This window comes from Phasianus colchicus, chromosome 1 (genome assembly GCF_987193195.1).
Source record: "Phasianus colchicus chromosome 1, bPhaCol1.hap1.1, whole genome shotgun sequence".
Classification (NCBI taxonomy): Eukaryota; Metazoa; Chordata; class Aves; order Galliformes; family Phasianidae; genus Phasianus; species Phasianus colchicus.
The window spans coordinates 25,426,797-25,446,758 of NC_143436.1; the positions used below are offsets into that span (position 1 = coordinate 25,426,797).

Below are 19,962 nucleotides of genomic sequence, written 5' to 3' on the forward strand. Positions count from 1 at the left end.
TAAAGGTAACTGGAAAATGTGATTTTTTCCATAGTTGATGAAATATCTAAGAAATACATGACAGCTCTTATTCCCTCCTGTTTTCACCAAGAAGCAGTTGTTTAATACGCATACATGGCAACTATACAAGTTAATACAGATATCTAAGTGGATTTTACATGCAAGTAAAAAACTATTAGTTAAAAATCAACAAGAAACTAAGGTGTTTTGCCTCTTAAAGAAATTTTGAACAAAAATACTCATCAGTCTCTGGCCATTTTATATTGTCCCAGACATGAAAAGCACCATAACCCTGACAAAACCTATTAGTATGACTTTATTTGTTCTCTACTAGCAGACTGGCACAAAGCATACAAAGAGTAGTAATCAATACTGCATAATAAATCTTAGCCATATATTTTTTCTTACAGGTATGAGAACAATTTTCACACTAGTGACCTACCTAACAGACATAATATATACTGATCAAAATATTCCAGTATTAAAATGTTAAAGATTATGCTTAAAGGAAACAAAACAAACAAACAAACAATAAAACCCAACACTTAGAGCTGAATTCTGCACACAGCACACTGTCTACTCAAGTGAAACCCAATTGGGTATTAAGTTATCAAAAGCATTATGCCTAGAAATAATACTACAGCTCCCTACAAGTAAATACTGAAAACACAAGGCACTGGACTAGGCCAACTGTAAGAGTGGAATTGGACTATTGCTCTAAGAAGTATCTATCCCTCAGTTTGTCAGTAAAGGTGAGGCATACAAAAGTTGTTGGGGGCTACCCTATGATACACCCCAACTTAATTTCACAGGACTACCTAACTGTAGCAACTGAAATAATGAAAATCAACAGCATGCAGGGCAGAGTAGGTGAAGCATATGTTAGTTACTACATTAACAGAAGCTAGCTAAAAACACATATTCAAGAACAACTTCAGTGACAGGAGGAGAAAACGTTTCTAAGGACCTCCAATAACTCTCCTAATACCAGGTTTTCCTCAGCATTAGGAATTAAAAGCCATTTCCAGTGAACTGAAATGATGTTTTTCCAAATATACCAGTATTTATTTTCCAGTTGAAGGTTCATTTTCAATCATAAATGGATTGAAAGGTATCTTTCTGAGTGCAAAAGGAAACAAAATACAAAATACAACAAAAAAAACCAGATACCCCAATGATCTGCAGTCATTCATAAAATGTTTTAAAATTGGTCAGTAGAATATCATAATTTCCCTTTACAATTGAAGTGTTTCTGTGGGCCACTAAGTCATTGTTATCTCACAGAGAATATTTTCTCCTCTGTCAGCTCAAACCTAGCAAATTTCTGCCAAAGCATCGGGATTTTTCATGAGAATGCTGTGTTTAAATCTGACCACTCGTGTTCAAGAACAACAGAAGTGAGTAAAATACGTTGTTTTTTTTAACAATCCAAATGAATTAAAGTCTGAGAAAAGATACATCTGCTCCCTGTCCACATCCACAAAGACTAGGGGAGAAGAATAACTGCTTAGGTGAAGGGCAATATTGGCACAAAGATAAACAGTTGAACATTAAGTTTAAACTGGGGCTTAAAAGAAAGTTTCTAGGAAGTGAAGTTTGAGGGAAGATTTGCAGATAGAATAATGGGGCAAACAAAATACCTAATTTTAGGATGGAGCTTTCTCAGCTCATGGGAAGTGTAATATCATGTAGTGAATGCAAAGCAGGGAACCTGACTTACCCAGGAGGGCTCTTCCAGAACTGTGCTCCTAATAAGCAAGCAGCAGTTATTTGAGGATAATACCTACAGTCCCATGGCAATAGAATACATACATACAAATGTCCATGTTTATGTTGCTGTGGAGATAGTGACTAGGTCCATGCTTGTTTCACTCCTGCGTTATGCTTTTTGCTTGCTCCATATTGGACTACATATATTTAGTTCTTCTATATCTTGGCCTGATTACTACAACACTTTAAATTCCTCATATAATTTAGGTTTCGTTTCCTAAATTGCACTCTCATATTTTAGAAAGCAGCATAAAATAATTATGCCTGATTACAACTTGAACTTAGCAAAGGAATCAAGTCTAAATTAGCCCTAGGAGATAAGTCCCCTGTCAGGAACTAAAGTGAAGGTATTCATAAATGAGTGTGTCCAGCTCTTTGAGCCACCTGGGAAAATATCGTCACATAGACTATTTTCCACCCTTCTATTATTACTTAAGGAGTTCTCACAATGTGCTGAAATATGTGACTGTGATTCTGTTGTTGAAACCACCAAGACATTTTTGCCTATTAAGAATTGACATGACAATCTAAAAAAAAACACCTCTTCTTTATTGTTTTTATCTTCAAACTGAATACAAAACAGTCTAGACTTAATTAACATCCAATTTCTTTGGATTAGCCTCAGACAGCTTTTGGAAGGGCTGGAAAAGTGAATTCTTTCTAGCTGTTTGCTTTGTAAGTGGGTGTTTTTGAGAGTGAACTAATGGAAAAATACTATGGATAGAGACCTGCAACCATAACACTACTATTTCCCTGACTCATGATATCCAGAATATACCATAAATCATCTAAATAGGTCTTGGGGTTTATGATTCTCATAAAACAGCAAAAACACCTAGAAATGATGAATATGAATACAGACTAGGGCAGCATCCCTTAGCCAAATCACGAGAAAGCCCCAAGTATGATAAGATGAGTATGTTGCAATTGCTTTCGTCACTAATAATCAAAAATTTAAGTCACTAATCAGTAATTATTCCCCCCTTTTTTTTTTAACCTAAAGGATACGTTATTCCCAAGTCAGCAATGAAGATTCCTATGGGTTTAACTTCAGGTAAGTGAGTAGTCTTATCAGTGTTAAGAGGCCTTAAATATTTACTGAAATAAGCCACAAATCTTGACCATATTTTGCATAGTTAAGACCATTCCGGTCAAACTGTGAGTCCTTCCTTGTACGGTACGTGAGACTATATTTAAGCTACCAGATTCATTCGTACATTTCTAAAAACGTAACTGTTAATTATATTAATAAACTGGAAAAAGTTTTGTGAAGACATAAAAACAAATCAACAACAAAAAGATGAAATAAAGGACATGTATTGTGCCATGGCTTGGTGGTGAACTCCAGTGCTGATTTTCTCTCAGCTTGTCTGCAGACTCTGGTGTTTAAGTGATAGGCCAACGCTTGCCTTGTCAGCACAGAACTCTCCCAGTTCTCTGCACCTGCAGATTGTCAGCTCTTGCACAGGTGGTAGAAGGAATTCCTTGTGGGAAAGACTGAAAGTGGTCTAATAAGTAAATATGTGTCAGCTGGATGAGTGACGACAAAAGAGAGATGCAGTCATCTATAAAGATACAAGTATTATGTAAGAATGTGAATTAAGCTGATAAAAAATGCTTAAGACCATAGCAATGGGATAGAATTCAATAATGGAAAGTATGAACTGAACATCAACACTTTGTCAGACAGACTGTCTTGCGGTATTATCTCCCACAAGAATAGTCATTGCCTGGGCCCCTTCTCCACAAAAAAAATGTTAGAAAAGATGTTGGAGGGAGCAAAACTATGATCACAACAATTCAACATTTACTTTGGGCTTGCAACAAAAAGCAGTTCTGAATTTCTGTAGCTCTAACGTTCTCTGTGGTGGGAGACATCCCAGTCAAACAAACACTTAGCCACAGTGTATGGTAAGACCTTCATTTTGATTCCCTGAAAGAACAGGAAAAGCATTTCAGCACGAATGAGGAGTGTTCTATTTTGCCATGAGCACAGCTAGCACTTAAACTGTTCAGATAAGGACATATCTTGAAGCTCACTGCTGGTTGTAAATACGTCATAGCTGAGATGAACATCTTGGTGGCCAGGGCAGGTGTCAATTCCCTTGATTTTACTGTGCTCAATCTTATATGCATCTAGAGGGGAAAGAACCATTTATCCTACAGAATATTTAAAAGATCAAGATCGGTGTAATTAGTTCAGACTTTCTGTGGTGTTGTAAAAGTTGGAGAAACAACCAATCCACCAAAAAGCCTCAAACATAATCATACAGCTAAAAAGCCAATCAGTTGGTAAGGACAGAGAACTGATGGGAAGACCAAGTAACAGGTAACAAGTGATTTTGAGATAAAAAAGCCAGTTCTCAGATGCAGAAACTGAAGAAGAAAATGTAAGGGGAAAAAGGAAAATTCATTCTCCTGATACTGCTGTTACCCAAACTGGAGGTATTACCTGATTTGCATTTGAGATGGTAGAGTAGGCTTGGTCTGACCTTAACTAAGATGAACTGAAGGTCTCTCTTTCAAATAAACTGAACTATTACAAAATACCATGAATGGTTGCTTCCATACTGCCACTTGCTATATCTTTAACTCAGAGAAAAACTCTTTCTTGCACCAGAATGGAGAAGAAACATCAAGTTAGCTCCACCAGGTAGAAAATCTCTTCAGTAGTATCAGACATTATCATGGTGAGTAATGAAACTGATGGCCTGCAGCTATGATCTCAAATATATATATATACACAAAAGCTCTAGAGACCATAGCTGATATAAATGAATACTCCATCTGATTAGTTGATCAATCTGCAGCTATTTACAGAAGAAATGCCGTGAAGTTTGAGGTAATTAAAACCTACATATTTCATAAGTTGTAAGGACACAAAAAAAGGACGGACTATAAAAAGTAGAATAACCCTGAATGTGCTGCATTCTAGAAAACTTATTTCTTTGCATTAACTATTTGGATTTCATAACAGTAAAGGTCCAAATTCCTTTTATGCTTGACTTTCACAGGAAAATCTGTCAAACTTAAAATAATTCTGCAATCTATACTTCAAGATCGAATAAGAATATGATCAATTCCTGATCATCATGCATATTCCAAGACAAATATGACTGTTTCTAATTCTTTATTTCTAAGGTTTGCATTTTGATTTCACACTAACTTAAGAGCAGGATTGTTTGAAGTAAGCAGTTACCAAATAAAAGTGTAATAGTGTGGAGCAGAATGAGACCTCTTTAAATAAAAAAATAAAAAAACACAACAAAAGACAGAAACCAAACAGACAAATCAAACCCCTCACACTTTATTTCTATGTATATTGAGTTCTAAATTCTCTTTTCTAGTGATCTGAATTCAGAACTGTCTATATGGTGATGTGATCCTTCTCCTTTGCAAGTGTTTAAGTGAAAGGAGAATGATGATAAGATGTTCCTCCTGCAACCCAGAAGGCTTATAGTCTCTTTGGTAAACACTAACTTAAAAAAAATAAGAAAACAAGGAGTGGTTTAGGAATCACTGCATCACTACAACTACATAAATAGGCCTCTATCCTTCTTAGATTTTATTTTCAATTACCAGGAAGGTCTGAGTTTTCACACAACACTCAGGTTACCAGAGAATAATAATCAATGGACCTGGCTGTCCGAGGAAGTTAATAAACTGTTTGTTCTAAGCATCACAACAAGCAGATCTACTCCACTGAGGAACAATCAGTTTAAAAAGCAAGGGAAGAGCAGATAAACATTATCTACTGTGAATACCAGAAGCTTATTCCATCAGTCTCTTCAGCATCTATAACTATTTCTGCTGTAAATAACATGGATGTGTGTCAACACAGCCAAAACTTCTTTTAGAATTCAACAGTATTTAGGTCATCTGCACTCTATTGACAGGCACTGAACTCTGAAACTATAATGATGTAGCTCTGCAGCAGTGCATGACTTCCCACTAATGAGGCCCTTTTTCCATGAATAATGAGTATAGACATCAGCTCTGTTGCCAGGTGCATAATATAAACACTATTTAACACACAGCTTTTGGTAAAGCAGTGTGTCTGCTTGCAGAGGCTGAGGTTTGCACAATGTGTTCTAATGTTTTAACCCAGGGTGGGAGCAGGCCACTCAAGAAAATAATTTGTTCACATGTTATCAAAATACAATAAATCAAGTTTGGTCCCAGTCAAAAAAAAAAAGACAGTGTAATGGGACCAAGAGAAACCGTAGATGGGAAAGCATAAATGAGTTCATTGTTTTATAATCCAATAAATCTTACAACACATGAAGCTGATGAGTTCTAAAATGAGCTGAGACTCCGTGAGATGAGCCTTCGGAGACTCACGAGCTATAAGAGTCATACTGGTTAAGCCTGTGCTTGTGGAGTCTTTATGTACACCCAGCATATACAAATACCTCTGCTTATATAAGGCAAAGAATTAGATGAAAATGCAAATAGATAAAGTAAAAAGAGTTTTCTTTTGAAAAATACACATCTGATACATTTATAACCTCAGTTTTGACTACATCAGATGCTTCTGAGAAAATTCATCTTCCATAGTTTTATCACCTTCCATAACACAAAGTGCTACCACAATATTGTTTAAAACTAGAGATCAGCTTCAGTCTGCAAAAGTAGACCTAGCACAGGAGTTTAATCTGAGATTTGGGGAGGCTGATTTAATTCCCTGTTCTGCCATAGGTCTGCTATGTCCCAGAGCTATTATTAGAGAACTACATTAAAGAGTAGGAGGTGTTAAAGTCCCACTATGCCTGGGGCAGAAAAGTAGGCATTTCTATTTACTTTCTTCCTAATGTGCCAAAACAAAGTCTGTGGGGAACTACATCTGCATCACATACCATGTTATCATTTCAACTGCAGATTTTTTTCAACCAAACTAAGCATAACCGAGATGTCTAGTAGAGTTGCTACTGCTACTGGATGGCAGTACTTAAAAGCCCAAGTAATGTTTTGATCTTTGCTTAGAATGATTCAACTCCAGAAAGAGCTGAAAACATTCCATGCTGGACTGGTAGCAGTAACAATTGCTAACAGTTGCCTGTAAAAACACTTCCCTTAAAATACCTCAGCTCAGCCACAGGCTGAAATTTGGCAGGTTGACCATGTTAGCAGCAAGTCAGTAGTCAACTGCTAACCTCCTTAAAATTTATCTTAGTTTCCTAAGTTATAAAATGTTAGAAGAAAGCGGCTAGTACATATTAAGTGGAACCTTTGGCTTTTTTTTTTTTTTTTTTTTTCATTTATACCCTCTAAAGATTCTTTGTTCATCAAGTGTACTTCTCAGTATTATGGTGAACTTGCACATTATCCTCTTTCCACAGTTCCATGTAATTATACAGGGCCAAGTAGTGCAGCTCACAGGGAAAAGTTTCTGTTTCTATGGGCTCTTACATCGTTTGACATTTTGGCACTCAAGCAGAGAAAGTTCAACAAAGAGAAGACAGAAGCCACAGAAAAAAAGGGGAAAGTGGAAAAGGTGGTAAGTGAAAAATAAAGGATAGTTAAAACAGGAACTGTAAAGTGGGTGAGAAGATATACTGTGACCACCACTGCCCTGAAAAGCCAACCTGTACGAGTACATCTACATGGGGTAGAGATGAAATTGGGAGTGAGTAGCACTGGCTGAACAAGGAGCTTCTGGTAGGTACTGGGAGCAAAAGAATGCGGAAACTTGCTGTACAAAACATCTGAAGTAGAAAGAAGTTCAGTAGACAAATAGGAAAGATCAGCTAAGGACAGAATGAAAAAGATGGTAGGTTTTTAAGAAGAATCAAATTGAAAGAGTGGCCAAAGTACTGTGAGTATAGGTTCCAGGGCCGATACTGGTGGTCATATCTAAGGAACACATGAAAATCTGTAAGATCTAATAATTAAAAACATTTTAAAGGCTACAAGATATAGCTAGAGAAAGAGTTAATATCAAAATTTATGCTGTTTCACTTAATTCAGTCACTTTGTTTGTGCATACTATCATCTAAGTTTTAGTTGTGTAACTGGATGATACTCATTTCTTAATCTTCCTTGCCATATTCCAGCACATAGAATGACACTTTTCTGAGGACCATGTAGGAACAATACAGGAAATTGATGGCTGCAGCATTCTTGACTCAATTTTTGCAGAACTTACCAAGTAGACAGTGAGTAAGCTGGGGAAAATAAGAGTGACATTGCTAAGGATGATTAACGTTGCTCAAGATAACTGGATTCTATTCCTGTTTCTGTCCCAAAGTTTCTACACAATACAAAGAAAACTCATTTAACTTAACAAAGTATGCTATTTGGTGATTTTTACCCTGTCCATTCTCTGTTTCAGGCTGTAAGAAAAGCTGTGACTTAAAAAAAGTGACAATACTGCATTAGACCAATGCTTACGGATAATATTGAAAAATGAAAATGGGAGTGAAAAGTTCACCAAGTCCAGTGAGCTTTCCAACTTTTCCCCCTAAGATATGAAGTTTGCTACTCACTAGGCTGCTGTGAAGTGAAATCAATTAATGTTTGTAAAGTACTTGTATGCAACTTAGTCAACATTCATGAGAAGTCCACATGGGAACAGATAATCCTGTCTTCAGACAATGTTTGAACAGCATGCAATGAAGAGTTTGCTGAACCTAAACAGTCATTCATTAAACATCACTGAAGAGCTTCTAGTAACTGAATTCCATTACTTTGTAAAATGAATAAAGCAAGGTTGGCAGGAAAAAAAATTAATACATAATCCTTGGAATAAGGGCTGTGTAAGGAGATCTAGGAAGCTTGTGTGAATCACCTCACTTACAGTATTTCTTAATTTTTAAAAGCTTGACTAATGAATAACGTTTTTGTGTGCTTTAGAAAATGAATAATGCTTTTGTGTGCTTTAGAAAATAGAAAAAAAAATAGAAAAAAAAATAGATACATATATCCATATATATGGACTTACCATCATACTTCGCTAAGACTGCCTGGACATCCGCATATGCTTGCAGTTCTAACAAAGCTTCTAGGAGGTTTTCATGGATATTGAACATGCTGAGAAGAGGAAATTCCTTCATCAACTAAAATCAGTAACACATGAAAGGGTTAGATTATTAACATGGAAAATGATTTCTTGCTCAAAATGCATTGAAATAACTAACATCAAGTTAAAACCCCTCTGCTTCCTGTGTTCTTGTCTCTTTCCCTGAGTTCACTATTGTCTCAAAAAATGTTGAGCTCTAAATGGACACTGGCTCAGGTTTCTTGACAAGACATGCTTTGCATAATATACAATTAGTCAAACCCAAGAATACTGCTGTCTGAATGTGCAACTATCATACAATTAACAGCCTTTGTTCTTCAAAATGAAAATGGGTTTTCTTATTGCACTGAATAAGAATCTTCCCCAGAATAACTCTGATGTATCAGTAGTAAGCAATCCAGTATTTCTCTGGCATACCAGTAGCAGAAATAGAAATTAGACTGAAGAAAATCAGAACAAAATCAAATGAAAGAAGCTCACATATGTGCAACTATATTTATTAAATGCATTATGATTTGTAATCATGGATACTTTAAAAAACAATTACAATAATGGCCAATAGTGGTAGCAAAAATAAAATAAAAAAACCAACAATAATATGAAAGGCATGGATTATACAAATCTAACACTGTGAGTAAAGAATCTGTCTTGCATTACAAGCTGAATGAAGAGAGTAGTTAAAATAATGTGACCCTCTTCCATGTAAGTGCCTTTAACTTTGTGAAATGTCTGAGGAATATCAAGAATTCATTCTTAGACATCTTCAATTTCAAAGTCTGTATAGCTCCAAATGACAGAAGTTCATTTTCTACTGTATCTCCTTTTTGAAGCCACACTTATTAGGAGCATCATTTTTACTGCTTACATGATTAAACATATGTATATTTATTATCAGAGTGGTTCTCCAGAGAACTGAAATGTTACAAGAGCCTTGCTTCCCCACGTCTTCTTCACGGTTGTTCTATTAGTACTGTCTATGTGATGTATGTTATGGATGGCCATAATGCTCCTAGTCTTAATGGCTGAAGATGAACCTGTGGAGAAGAATACAAACTGAATTGCACAGTTTGCAGGCTTTCCTCCTTCTCCAGTTTTCCAAAAAATGGACTTACTGCTTGCTTGTCTATATGAAGAATTTTGACATAAAAAAGTTTATATCCTTGATCATGAAGAAAAATAACTGCAGGTGAAAATTCACATAGCTGGATTCCACAGTTATGGATCCAGAATGCAGTCTAATCTCTTTTCATTCTTGTCCATACTCACTATTGCATATTTAACAGTCGAAGCTACTACTTGGCAGGAAAAATCATGACAGAATCTGGTCCTATGTAAAAAGTGATTTAAAGTACAGAATGAACATATTGCAAACAAACCCCTCCAAGGGATTAAGAAAGATTATCCCTGCTCACTGGGAATGAATAATGGCTGGCAGAACAATCTTCCCTCCATCAGTGAAGAAAAGGAAAGAGCTGCAGCAAGTTACAGATGTACTATGGCCAGTAAAAGTTGCGACTCTGGTTCTCTTTGCTTCTCACTGACATCACTCACTGATTTTTTTTCTACTTCGGTTCTGTCAGAGTGATAAACCTCGCCTAAGACAGCAGCGGAGTAAAGGTCACTGCTTGGACTAAAAGGCCTCTGAATTTACGTGTGTTAACAGGGGTTTCAGCTGGGAAGGGTCGAATGTTAAGAGTCTGAGTCAAAATGAACTCAGTTAAAATTCAAGCTACAGAATTAAAACAACTCTAAATAGCCACTCAACTATTCTAAAGTTGACTGTGCACAAATGACAACACAATTGCTATGAAAAAAAAATTTTAAAAGTAGAGGATGAGCTTATTATGTCAGTATATAGCTTTTACTGCAAATAATTTTCAGTCATGGTAAAGACCTAATTTTTGAGAAGCCTCCCAGAAAGTAAAGCCAATTAAATGGAAGCACATCATGACAGGTCATGTTTTAGGCCTCACGGTGAGAGGAAACGCTGGGGAAGTTAAAAATAAAAAGCCACAGAGGTTACAACATCTCCTGCTGGGCGCTGAGGGCAGGCCAAATACTGCGTCACATTGAGGAGCAATGGAAAGCTGACTGTAGGCCGGCTCCCCGCTCCTCCTTCACAGATGGGGAGCAGGGCTGGCCCATATTCCACATAGAGAATTAAAGGCGGGCACGCCATCTGTGAACGTGAGATGAGGAAGGCACCCTCGTGTTCCAGAAACCCTCGCGTTACTGGGCTTTTCTTAGCACTCCACTTTGAGGCACACACCTCCCTTTGAATCCAAAGCTGTATTTTCTGTAGTGTTCCAAACTGTTACAAACACTGGAGGAATTGTGCAGCTTATCAATATCCTTGCTGTGACAGACAAATGTTGTCATTTTGGTGGCAACCACTACACTTAAAAGACAAGGTAAAGGCTCTATTGTCACTTTTCTCCACACCTTACTATCTCAAGAGACAGTCACCAAATTCAGCACTCGAGATTTCTCACCAAAGCCACTGGCCACTGCTTAGGACTGAAGATGTCATTCCAACACTTGAATTAGTTGGACTGTTGGCCAGTATGAAAGAGCTGTACTCCTCTGAACCAAGCTTGTTTTCATACCATTTGAAAACCAACACAGCATGGCCATGAATCCTTAAAATATAGAATGATTAAACAGATATCAAATATCATACTAAATATATGCTCATCAGGATTTTGTCTGGAACTTGCATTGGTCAAAATGTTTTCTCTAGTGCATTAACCCATATTCTGTTCCAATTGCTCTGTGAATCTGGGGGGAAATAAATACATCAGTAGAAAGTGAAACACTTATTTGAAAGATTCATTAGCTATACTGCAAATACACACAAATGGTAGCTTTTGCAGATAATTTTTTATTATTATTATTTATTTTTTAGATAAATAACATTTTGGAGTATTAGTTTGCAGAAAAATTCTGGAAATAAGTCTGACACAATTGGAGATCTTATCACAAGTCCCAGGAGGGCTGTATTTCCAGACTCACCCCAATCCATATTGCAGGGTGTAGGTTCAGTGATTTTGTGATGGATATGAAAGAGTGATGATGACAAAAAATGCTTTACGGTACGAGGAAATCCCAATCTGATTTACTGGATGAGGAACAAGTTATATCTCCCAAAGAAGACTTTAATGAAGAGGACTCCCTTTCCTGAGAAAATTTCCATCATCAGCATTTTCTCATTTAGATATAATTTTTAAAACGTTTTAAAGGAATGTAGCTGTAACTGCTATATCCGTTTTTTTCCCTGTGATGACAATAACCTCATGTATCAATTAGCAATGACACATTGGGGTTGGACTCGATGATCTCTGGAGGTCCCTTCCAACCCCTACGATTCTGTGATTATTTGTGTAGGAAACAGCTTTAAATTATAGTTTATGCCTACGACTAGGCCATGGGACCTGAGAGAATACAGAGGTGGATAAATGAATGATCTTATACATAACCTGGTGTTGACACATTTATTCTCTATTTGCATTGTGGCTTACAGATGGCCACATATTTTAAGGGCAGTGCATACAATCATTCATTGCTGCTTATGCTCATTCACAAACACAAATATTTTAAAATCAATGGTTTCAAGTGAATGTATTCATAAATATGGAAAGTTAATTCAGTTTAAAGTGAAAAAACAACAAAAAACAAATAAGTTCAGTGGAAACAGTGAAATTGCTTCAGCTTTAGCTCCCATCTGTTACCACCGTGTCTACCTGAAATGGCAAAATCTGCCTCCTAAAAGAGGATTGACTGAAGCTGCCATCTTCCAGGTGTGGCTGTCAACCACCACTGAAAATACAAGCACATAGCATGGATAGTATTGTTAATTTAATCTGTATTTTGCATAAGCTGTTTTCTGGTATATGATTTATAATCCGTAAGTGCTGTTAACCAAAGAAAGCAGAAAAGGCAAAAAATTAAGCCATTTCTGAGCAGACAAAGAAGAAACCCTAATTTTCTAGGACTTTATTACCTGCAGCTGAATTTTTAGATGTCTTAAACTCTGTCTGAAGCTTACCCTAGGCGTGGGGCATTTGAAACATGTCACTCTAAATGGACTCAGTGAAGTCTAATAGAAAAAAATTATGTTTAAGGTTTTCTCTGGTCAGATGACCAACATGATCTTTTTCCTTTATTCAGCTGCTTTTCCCACAAAAGCTGCAGAAATGTATTATCTTTGACATTCTATTCTGCTCACAAATTTCACTGAAAGTTGAGATTTGATTATATGAACTTTATTCTCTTAGAACATCAAGCTAAAAATGATCTGGTAAAGAGCGTTGTTGTAAACACTCTGATACTGAAGCTATCTGAGAGCTAACCAAACACACTAGAGTTCATTTGCCAAGTCTGAGAACAGAGATCAAAAACCCCTGGCCAGCTCACCTGGCAAGGAGAGAAGAAATGTCAGCAAAGGTTAGCATGCAGAAAGGCTCCAGTTTGGGGTGGGATAGTTATGAAATTTAGCTGATATTTAACTTCTAATTTGGCAAATGCAAAATTAGCTGTAGTGTCCCAAAATATTTATGGACAATATGTCTTTTGTTCGAAGTAGGATTAGACATTAAAGAGAGAAATATCTTACCCAGTATGTAAACTCTAAGGAAATGTGCTAGAACATGAAGCCTGTATGTTCTCTCTTAACTGGAGGATTAAAGACTTCAGAGTAACACTTCAGCATTTTAAGGAATATAATTATGAAAATGCTTTTACTTGAACTATGTTGTAAAAATGCACGTTCCAGGAATTAAGAGAACTTTAAAGGCAGATCTGGCATGAAACCAGAAGAGCAAAAGTTGCTCCAGATGTACATTTACTGCTAAATAATCACATCACATAAAAGTAGTATGAGAAACTAATAATTTTTGTTACATCAAACATCAGCATAAAGCATGAAAATGAAGTCATCGCTCATAGCCCTCTTCAGAAAAAAACACTTTATTGACATCATCCTTGAGTTCTTTGCAGAAATTTTCATAATTTTAGAGGTAGACTTTGAAATGAAATTAAAAGAAGGAAATGATCTAGTAGCTCAAAAACGGGCTAGGAGATTCTGGAGAGATGGGTGAACATAAAGGACATACAAAGCCCTTGGACAAGAAGTGATGCAAAAGGATTGACAAAAAGGAGTCCAAATTAGCAGAATCCCTGTAAGACTATGTGACTATGTTCTGAGTCTATACTCTGTCTTAACAGAATCACAGTGTTGGAAACCCTGTACATAGAAGCCCTCTCCCATAGGGCTGTAGCCTGAAGACAGGCTGAAGGAAGTGGGCTTGTTCAGCCTGGAAAAGGCTGCGGGGAGACCTCATTGTGGCCTTCCAATATTTAAAGGGACTTTATAAACATGAGTGAAATCAACTTTTTTTACAGGGATAGTGATAGGATAAGGATGAATGGTTTTATACTCAAGGAGAAAGATCTATGTTAGGTGTGGGGGAAAGTTTTTTATTGAGAAAGTGGTGAGGTGCTGGAACATGTTGCCATGAGAGGTGATGGATGCTCCATCCCTGGAGGTGTTTAAGGCGAGGTTGGATAGGATTCTGGGCAATCTGGCCTAGTACTTGGTCTAGCAGCTAGTAACCCTGCCTGCGGCAGGGGGGTTGGAACTTGATGGTCCTTGAGGTCCCTTCCAACCCAAGCCAATCTATGATTCTGTGAAACCCTTGGATATATACATTACATATGATGAAAAATCAAATGTGGTTGTCTGTTCCACATAGAGTTTGATAATACAAACTATATGCTCAGCAGGCTGAAGACATATTTCAACAGGAAAACAAAAACTGACATTGCTGTACAGCCTTAGTAGAGGAAACAAGTATTCTGCTCTAGAGGACAACACACAGGCATTTCGTTCCATTTGGGTGCAAGATGCCCTTAAGTGTATCAGACAAATATTGTGAGAAAGCTCAAATGTTTTGCTGGAAAAATGCATATTTTCAACACATACTAAAGTGTCAGTCTCTTATTGTAGTTGCCCAGCTGTAACAATTTGAAACATAGCTTATATGAAAAGCATTATTATCAGGCTTAAGTGATAGCCACAACATTTCTAGGTTTGAGGGTTTTGCATAGGATCACTGCCGTGACAGAAAGTGAGGGTCTGACTTGCATGCAGGTAAAATGCATGGATAAATAGCATTAGGGCAATCCCAGGCATCTCTGTTTTACTTTAGAATCCATTCAAATGAAGGATATTCTACTGTTATTGCAGTATTTCTGTGTCTGAACAAGAACTAACTGAAGATACTCTTCTGTAGTGGAGACTGGCAAATGTCATGCTTCACAGGAGTAGAGCTTATCTAAAATATAAAAGGTAGCTCTCAGACTCTTGAACTCAGAAGAATTTTTGCTTCCACTTTTAATAAATGACATTTTGAATAAATGCTACAGATTTTAATAAAGTTAGCATTGCATTCAAGGCAAAGAAGCTTGCTTCGCCTGACCTGTGTAACACATGCCAAAGACTGACTCACTAATCCTTGCCTAAAGCACAGAAGAATTTGGGAGAGACAGACAGTAGGCACGGACGCAAGCAGCTGCAGAAGTTGCATTGTTAAGTTGCTAGGGATCATAACATCTTTATTAGCAGTCAGGATTCTTTTCTTTCACAAAGCCTGACAATACAAGGTGCAGAACACTGTTCTGGTTCTGTGCTCCCCTTGCAATCAGCAATGCACACAGAAATACAGAATTCAAGAGAATACTGAATAGAAAAGAGCATTCAAAGTCGAATACAAGAGGTTGCCAGGGAAGCATGCTAGATTTACAGAACTGGCACACCAGCAAAAACCACTAATACTGTTGGTCATAAAAAGATAAAAGCCCAACCTGCCCATATCATCAGTTGACTTAGTACGGTTCAGTACCCTTTTGATGTCTCCATGTAACACTACCTTTTAAAAAACCTGAAAAGTTCAGGGCTGCACAAGTGTTTAAAGAAGTTATCATGCAGCACACTGATAAGCACTCAGCTCTCTAATAGTGCAAGCTGCATTGGTACAGATAGTTCCTTGCTGTGCTTTGTGACACAAAACATGCATTTTAGACACTGCAGTTGGTTACTGAAACAAACGTACAAACCCAAGTGAAATATCTCTAGCAAGATTCTCAGAGCTAGGTCCACAATAGTAACAGTTATTTCTCAGCAGACGCGACTGATGCCAGAAATAAAATAAAGTGTACATTTCTGACCCTTAAAGAGTGTTTTGTTTTCTAACCTCCAGTGCTGAGGAAAGACCTGGAGGGTGTCTTCCTAAATGCTACTTGTTGCTAAACAAAGCTGCAACGGATGTGGTAAGCAGCAACTCCACTACTGCCCAGAAACATAGACTTGCTAAGACTACAAAGCAGCTTCCAGGGAATTGCAGGGCCACAGTGTAGGAGATAAAAACATCCTGAGGAGAACAGGTTTCTTTCATCTCTCTAAAAGAGAAAATGATTGAGATCTGCTCAATCCATCCATTAGCACGCCTTCTGCCTGCCTCCCTTCTCTTTTGTAAACACACATCACCCTTCAATGAAAGCTTGTTCCACAACCCAAACCAGGACAATCCTAAGAAGCTAGAATTAATTTGACAATTCAGTTTCTTGCACTGTGTGCTTCCACCTGGATACTCAGTGTCTCAGTCAAGGGAAATTCAATAGCACAGACAACTACTGCTCCAATCACTGCCAAAGAACAGAAAGAGCCTTTGCGTACCCTCCACACATCTTGGCTTCCAATCAATGAAAAACATAAAATGTACATGCAGTATAGTTTTCTTCTCCTATAAAGGTGAGGGAATCAGCAGACAGCAAAAAGCTATCCTTGCTCCTCAGCACCTATTTTCTTGTCTTATTTTTTATTGAAAGCAATAACATCCCCAAGATTAGAAACACTGAAATATCTCACAGTCACCACTACAGCCTTTCTCCTCTGCACATACTGGATTTTCCAGCATTGTTTGGAACACGCTAGTTTAAATCCTCCTAACACAATCAGCCTAACAAATAAAACAACCAGCACTGAAGATTTTTTCCTCTGGGATGGTAAAAGAGAGCTGGTTCCTCACAAACCATATCATGCTCTATATAAAGAGGAATAAAATTGGAACAACTCTGGTGACTAGGCTGGAGCTTTTCCAACAACACGCTAATCAAAATGAGCTCACAAGTTAACTCAATATATACAAATAGTGACAGCTGCTGGTTTCTATAGTGAAACATAGTAAATAGTTATCATCAGAAATATAAGCAAAACCAACACCTACATGTACTTAAATGACAAGTTTCCATGAAAATTGCAGGTTAGTCATTCTGATTAATTCTACTGAACTAAGTGAATGAAATCAGAGCAGTAAAGTCAACAAAATGATGCTATCTCAATATCAATCACAGAAGTGACAGGTTCCTATTTGATTTCAACAATAGAAGAAATAATTAAAATATCCTCAGTAAGTACTAAACAATACGATTTTCCTACCGACAGTGTAATAAAACCAATTATCCAAAATCTTATTAAAGTCACCAGCAACTCATTTTCTTTTGATTAAGGTGTTTTAAGCAGGATCTCTCTCTTTTCTTACATAAAATTGAAGTAAGACAGTGTAATCCATCAGTAATGTCCTCAAGATGGCCTTGTATTTGCCATGAATTAAACACTCTCAAATATTTTATTTTTTCAAAGTGGTAAAGACTCACTACATCCCAATCATATTTCCCAGATGGTGTCATGAACCTCTTAACACTTCATTTCCATCATGTTCCATGCCTTGAGAAATCTGTTTTCAATCTTTCAAACACAAACAAGGCCTCCACCCTCTGTTCCATGATGCTAGATTCAGCAGTCCCCAGCCAACATATTCTTCATGCTCTTTTCAGAGTGAATAAATTCATCTCCTCCCTCATCAATCACACAGAAACCATCAATGACACATTCATGTTCAAACTTCTTCATAAATATATTATTTATGTCATCCATGAATAAATAGTGGTGTGCATTCATCAGAAATAAATAGCTCCATGTCAGTCTAAGAAAAGCATCTGCAAAGCTGACTTGATGCTACTCTTGCTCTTAATGTGTTGGAGTTGTGACCTAGAGGTACTGTTGCTTTTATATTTCATCTAGGGACCTGCTAATTCTCAGCTCTGCTCACTCACAACAAAGAGCTCTAGAGGCATCTAAATTCAGTTTGGAGGATTTGGCTAAGTGTCTGTATGTGGAAAAATACAGAATGCATTCATCTGTGTTAAAGCTCTAGAAATTTGAAACTCTGCCTTTCTGCCTCTGCTGTCTTGCATCCAGCCCTTTTGTTTTAGCATGATGCTCTTACAGAGGAAAGGGTCTTCAGTCCTCCAAACGTCTAACAAATGATGTATTGACATCAACTGAGGAAAGGCTCATGGAAGATCTGTTCAACACAGCCCTATCTACAAATCGTAAGACACATTCAGCAGCCCATATTAAGCTCCAGAAGTTGCCATAATTATGATGTGCGACATTTGAACGTGAAATTCAAAATTGTATCTTTCTTGTGTATTAGTGCCAGAACTTAGAATTTCAATGTTTTCACCAGCATTTCAGTGTTTGTCCCGGTGTGCCTGTGTAATGAAATTGATAAATAATCAGTGGAGCTGGCTGGACTGAAAACATTTTCTCTCAACTGACTTTGTTGACTAAGAGGCTGCAAAAGCAGGTCTTTTCCTCCTTGTTCCTCTTTCTCACACTCATAGCTATACAATGGCTGGGTTTCGACAAGTTCTTTTTCAACACCTCTATCTGGCAGCCTAATGATTCTGAGAAGCAAGAGTTGTATGCCTGAAAAACCTCAACCAGAGACAGGAAATAAAATTGCTCCCCACTTGCCATTTGGTAGATTATTTAGGATGAAGACTAGCATCATGATGAACTCTGTTCAATGTTTTCAGACATATCACCAAGTCATAGACTTGCTACCTTGGGTGTGGCAAGTCACTGCCTCAAACTATTGTGTTACTCACCTGCATGCAGGAGATCTCAATCAAAGAAATGCCAGGTGTGCACAGCTATCTCTAAAGCTGAGCCTTTTATGCACTTGTAACTTATACAGAGCCTCGTGGGGACTGATGCACTTACTGCCACTCCCTTGCTTGCTACTGTTTGATGTTTCAAATTTGTAGCCTACAAATACTGAATAAAATAATACCCCACCTCAGAGGGAAATTATTTCACTACAGATTAATAACTTTCTTCTGACATCTCAGTAATAAGTTTTGCATTAATAAATAACATTGTCCTCAGTTCTGAGCAGTGTCACAAAGAAGGAAGAGAGACAAAATGCAGCTTTGCAAATCCAAATTCACTGTGTGTCATAGAGAAGTCTTCTGAGAAAGAAGCTATGTAACTTTATGACTTAATAACCAAAGGCAGCACTCTAATGCAAACATAGCAGGATGGGAAATACAACCATCCAGCTGGCATTTCGTGATTTTTTAGTGTTCCTTTTGCAACCTTAGAAGGGATGTGTTAGCTTAGTCTTTATGTACATATGTACACATACAAAATGATTGTCAGTATAACTGCACGATTCAAGAACAGATACTAATTTGTAACTAATATACATCATTTCTGTGCTACTATTTATTACCTATGTATCAAATGCAAATAAAATACAAACTCACATCTCTCATCATTTTCACTGCTTCTCTGGTCCTTCCCAGCTTTCTTGCACACATTGCCAGCCTCCTCTTAATATAAACTAACACATTAGTGTCCCTTCCTGCAGAAGAAGAAAAAGAAACATAATTAAGATAAAAAAGACTTCTTTTTAAAGAAGTTCTTTAATATTCCAACAGAAAGTTTTCTATATAATTTTTGTTATTCACTATCATCAATGCTTTCACAATAATTCCAATAAACAGTCAACAAATTGAGCTGACTTAGACATGATATAACATCACTAAATCCAGAGGAATTACTCTGGATATACGTTGGTACAAATAAGGACCCATATGTTGGCCTTACACCTGTGAAATATAAGCAGATCTGAAGGCATGGAGAGCTCTGTAGGATACAGACCATCAAGTAATAGTCAGGGGAGTGGAACCCCTATGAAGTTAACACTGACACAAAAATCTGCAGTTATTCAGACAGCATCAAATTACTTACCAGTTCACATATTTGG

At 37.2% G+C, this 19,962-nt stretch overlaps 1 protein-coding gene across 5 annotated transcripts in view; it reads right to left on the minus strand.

Annotated features, from left to right (window-relative positions):
* The window catches only part of ST7 (suppression of tumorigenicity 7), a 134,583-nt gene that overhangs the window by 20,938 nt on the left and 93,683 nt on the right, over window positions 1-19,962 (minus strand). For all 5 annotated transcript variants that reach the window (XM_090137291.1, XM_090137288.1, XM_090137277.1 and 2 more), the window contains exons 8-9: window positions 19,460-19,557; window positions 8,711-8,825 (exon numbers count right to left, since the gene is read on the minus strand). In XM_090137291.1, coding sequence (XP_089993417.1) covers window positions 8,711-8,825; window positions 19,460-19,557 — 213 coding nt within the window. The remainder of the gene's footprint in view (window positions 1-8,710; window positions 8,826-19,459; window positions 19,558-19,962) is intronic.